The sequence below is a fragment of the Alosa alosa genome, chromosome 6 (genome assembly GCF_017589495.1).
Source record: "Alosa alosa isolate M-15738 ecotype Scorff River chromosome 6, AALO_Geno_1.1, whole genome shotgun sequence".
Classification (NCBI taxonomy): domain Eukaryota; kingdom Metazoa; phylum Chordata; class Actinopteri; order Clupeiformes; family Clupeidae; genus Alosa; species Alosa alosa.
This window is the reverse complement of record NC_063194.1, coordinates 3761815-3765128: the sequence shown is the minus strand read 5'-3', so window position 1 is coordinate 3765128 and position 3314 is coordinate 3761815. Positions and strand designations below refer to the sequence as shown.

The 3314-nt window shown below is 48.1% G+C and overlaps 1 protein-coding gene across 1 annotated transcript in view; it reads right to left on the bottom strand.

Annotated features, from left to right (window-relative positions):
- The window catches only part of pde4a (phosphodiesterase 4A, cAMP-specific), a 24064-nt gene extending 22125 nt beyond the window's left edge, over window positions 1-1939 (bottom strand). Inside the window, exon 1 of the mRNA XM_048244875.1 lies at window positions 455-1939. Within this exon, the coding sequence (XP_048100832.1) occupies window positions 455-663 (209 nt within the window). The 5' untranslated portion in view covers window positions 664-1939. The remainder of the gene's footprint in view (window positions 1-454) is intronic.
- Between the last annotated feature and the right edge of the window lie 1375 nt (window positions 1940-3314).

The following is a 3314-nucleotide window of genomic DNA, read 5'->3' as shown; positions in this document are numbered from 1 at the left end:
GGTTTCCTGTTGCGGCCTGTACGTTTTAGCGCATTCTCGCCTCGTTAAAGCCCTTATCAGCAGCAAAAACCTACACAGGCACCTCTTTATCAGCCTGCAACACACGGAGCAATCCTGATAGTTTCACGATTCGTGAGTTCAAAACAAGAAAACACATTTTTAAGTGCCATGTTTAATGAAATAAAACATATGTACAGAGACTCTACTTTAACACACCAACATGTGGAACCTCCTGGGGACACCGCTGGTCTGCAGCATATACATAGCACTTTTCACATTTATTGGAAGCCCTGGTAAAGTTGAGTGAAAAGAGCTATAGAAATCATATTTTGGTGATTTATCTGAGTCCAACAATGAATACAACAATAAAAAAAATCCAAATTTATTGTGAGAAAAAATGATGCACCCTAAAGCGAAAAACAGAGGGTGCCAATGGGTGTGGAGGGCGCTGTACCTGAAACCCCGGTGGAGAGAGCGTCTGCGCTCCTGAATGCTGCGGTTGAGCCTCATGCGTCTGAAGAGGGCATTCCCACAGCTGCTGCGACCTGGTTCAGAGATCGGCGGGGAGCTGACCGGTGAGGACGGGGCAAATTCCCCGGACACGAGGTCGTCAGCCTCACCCTCCTCCGCTCCAATCTGCCACATCAGTTTCTTCTGTGCCATCACAGCGCAGACAGGCTGTGCGTGTGAGAGAGAGAGTCTGTCTGGGGTAAGTGGTCTCCTGTCAACTTAGTTTGTATCGCCTTTCGCACCGTGAGCTTTTCACCCACTCCAGCACTTTTAGTGAAACGCTCGCTCTGCCGTCACTCGGGCCTTCCGTCGGGGCCTCCACTGAGGAAATCTCCTGTGTCCCACCTCCCCAGTGCCTGTGTCTTCCTGTCCCAGACAGCAGCGGTCCTTTAAGCAGTCGCCCTGGTCCCTATCCACACCTCCCGCTCTGGTCCCTCCAGCCCCGAGGTCTCCTCCTCAACTGGCCCTTAATCCTGCAGCCAGAGTGTGCCACTGGTTCTTTGACGTCTCTGCGACAGACGAGTTCTTATCATCGTTTAGATCGTGACCATGCAGCTCCCACGGCAGTTTGGTGCTGTGTTTGTCCGTTGCTCTTGTAAAGGCTGGCAGGGGAGTATCTGGCTGTGTGTGTGTGTGTCATGGGTATGTGTGTGTGTCCTGCATGTGTGTGTGTGTGTATAGAGGCCGTCTTTGACTACACACAAACACACACATATAAACACACAGGGACGTCCCACAACCAGCAGCTTCTCCTTTTCCTCAGAGCCTCACGTACACACAAGTCTGTTTCTGTGTTTCTGTTCACAACTTTTGGACAGTCAACTGTGAACCCTTAGGCATGGCTCTCTCTCCCCCTCCCCCTCTCCCTCTCTCTCTCTTTCTTGTTTTCAGCGTGCTTCTTTCTCTTACTGTTCTTTGCTTCTGAGCAGGTCCTTTTTCTGGTCTTCTTACGGAAGAAAAAAGTTGTTTACGGTTTTCCTCTGCAATACGCAAGTTCCTCTCTCGCGCGGGCTCGCTCTCTTGCAGACTCAAGTCTCCCGTGTCTTGGTTTCCACACAACTTTTGGTGTCACACATATAAAGTTCTTCAACAGTCAAGTTCTTCTCTCCCTCTGTCTCTCTCTTTCTCTGCAGCTTTCCCTCTCTCTCCTTCTCTCTATCCCTGGCTCTCTATCCCCCTCTTATCTAAGTACTGACAGAGCTCCTCTCGTGGCAACAGGAAGACTGATCGACTCGAGCAAAAGACCAAAGGCGGTTGCGCAATATGGGTAAGAATGCAGAGAATCGGAGCAGGCGGGCGAGCGAGTGCAGAGAAAAAGAGGGTGAAAGAGAGGAGAGAGGTAGAGCATGGAAATTGGAAAGAGGAGTGGAGGGACGGAGTGACTCACCTCCTATCTAAATGTTTATATTTCCTGAGCGCCTGAAGCACGCCGTGTTTCATGGCCAAACAGTTCGTGTTTGCCCAAAAACAATTCCTGCGGAGGGCAGTGGGCATAACAGTGCATCATAACTGACCATAAATATAGCCTAAACATGCTGACCATGCAACTTATCTGTCATTCTGATCTCATGCTTCAAAATAATGGTTTTGTTATTATGAGGAACGCATTTCAACTCACTTTGTGTGGTGTGTGTGTGTACATGTCGGACTGTATTTTGTTTGTACTGTATGTGTGTACATGCAGCATATCTGGACAACCAGAGAGAGAAGGAGAGGGTAAGAGGGAGAAGACAAGAGAGACAGAGGAAGTAAGAGAGGGAAAGAGAAGAAGAGAGAGAGAGAGAGAGTCATTTTGAAGGGGGCGAAAAGAAAGCTGCTGCATAAATTGCAGGCAACACCCCGCAGCAACCAGCAGCTCAAAGACTGCACAGAGCAACAAACAATGGGAATAAGATGCCATGTCAACCAGTCTTTTCTCCCTATCCTTTCCCTGTTATACTCTCTCTCTTTCTCTCTCCCCTCTCTCCATCCCCCCCTTTCTCCATCTCTCTATCTCTCTCTTTGTCACTGTTCTGTCTCTTCCCAGATTCTCTGCCTCTTTCCTTGTAATTTGTGTCTGTGAGAGTGACTCAGCCTAGAAGAAAGGCAGAGCAGAATGCACGCTGGTGTACTCAGCCTCTCGCTTGCTTATGGGGCAGTGAAGACCCCCTCTCTCTCTCTCTCTCTCTCTTTCTTTCTCTCTCTCTCTGTGCACACACTCCGAGGCGACAAAACGCCACAGCGCCAGGACTCACTATCTCACAGCGAGGAGGAGGAGAGATGTGCTGTGAGACACAGCTGGCAGGCTTCAGAAGATTTTTGGGGGCTTTTTAAAAATACAAATGCGGAGAGACAGATTTAATTTGCATGGCTGATATAGCGCAATGGAAAATAAATAAATACTTTTTTTTTTTTTTTAAACACACTTTACTAATGCACCTCGAAACGAGGCAATTATTTTGCATAAATAATTAATGAAGAAAAACAGACTTAGACTTAGCAGGGGACAAGCACCACACACACACACACACACACACACACACACACATACACATACACATACACACACACACACACACACACACACACACACACACACACACACACACACACACACAGCCAGACATTCAGACACACACACTCTCTTGGATGCAACACAAATGCACACACACATGCACAAACGCACACAGACATGCTCACATACATACCAATACGCACACACAGTCTTTCCTCCACAGCCCCAAACACACACACACACACACACAGTCTATTGCACACGTACACATACACACACACACACACAGTCTATTGCAAACATGCACACA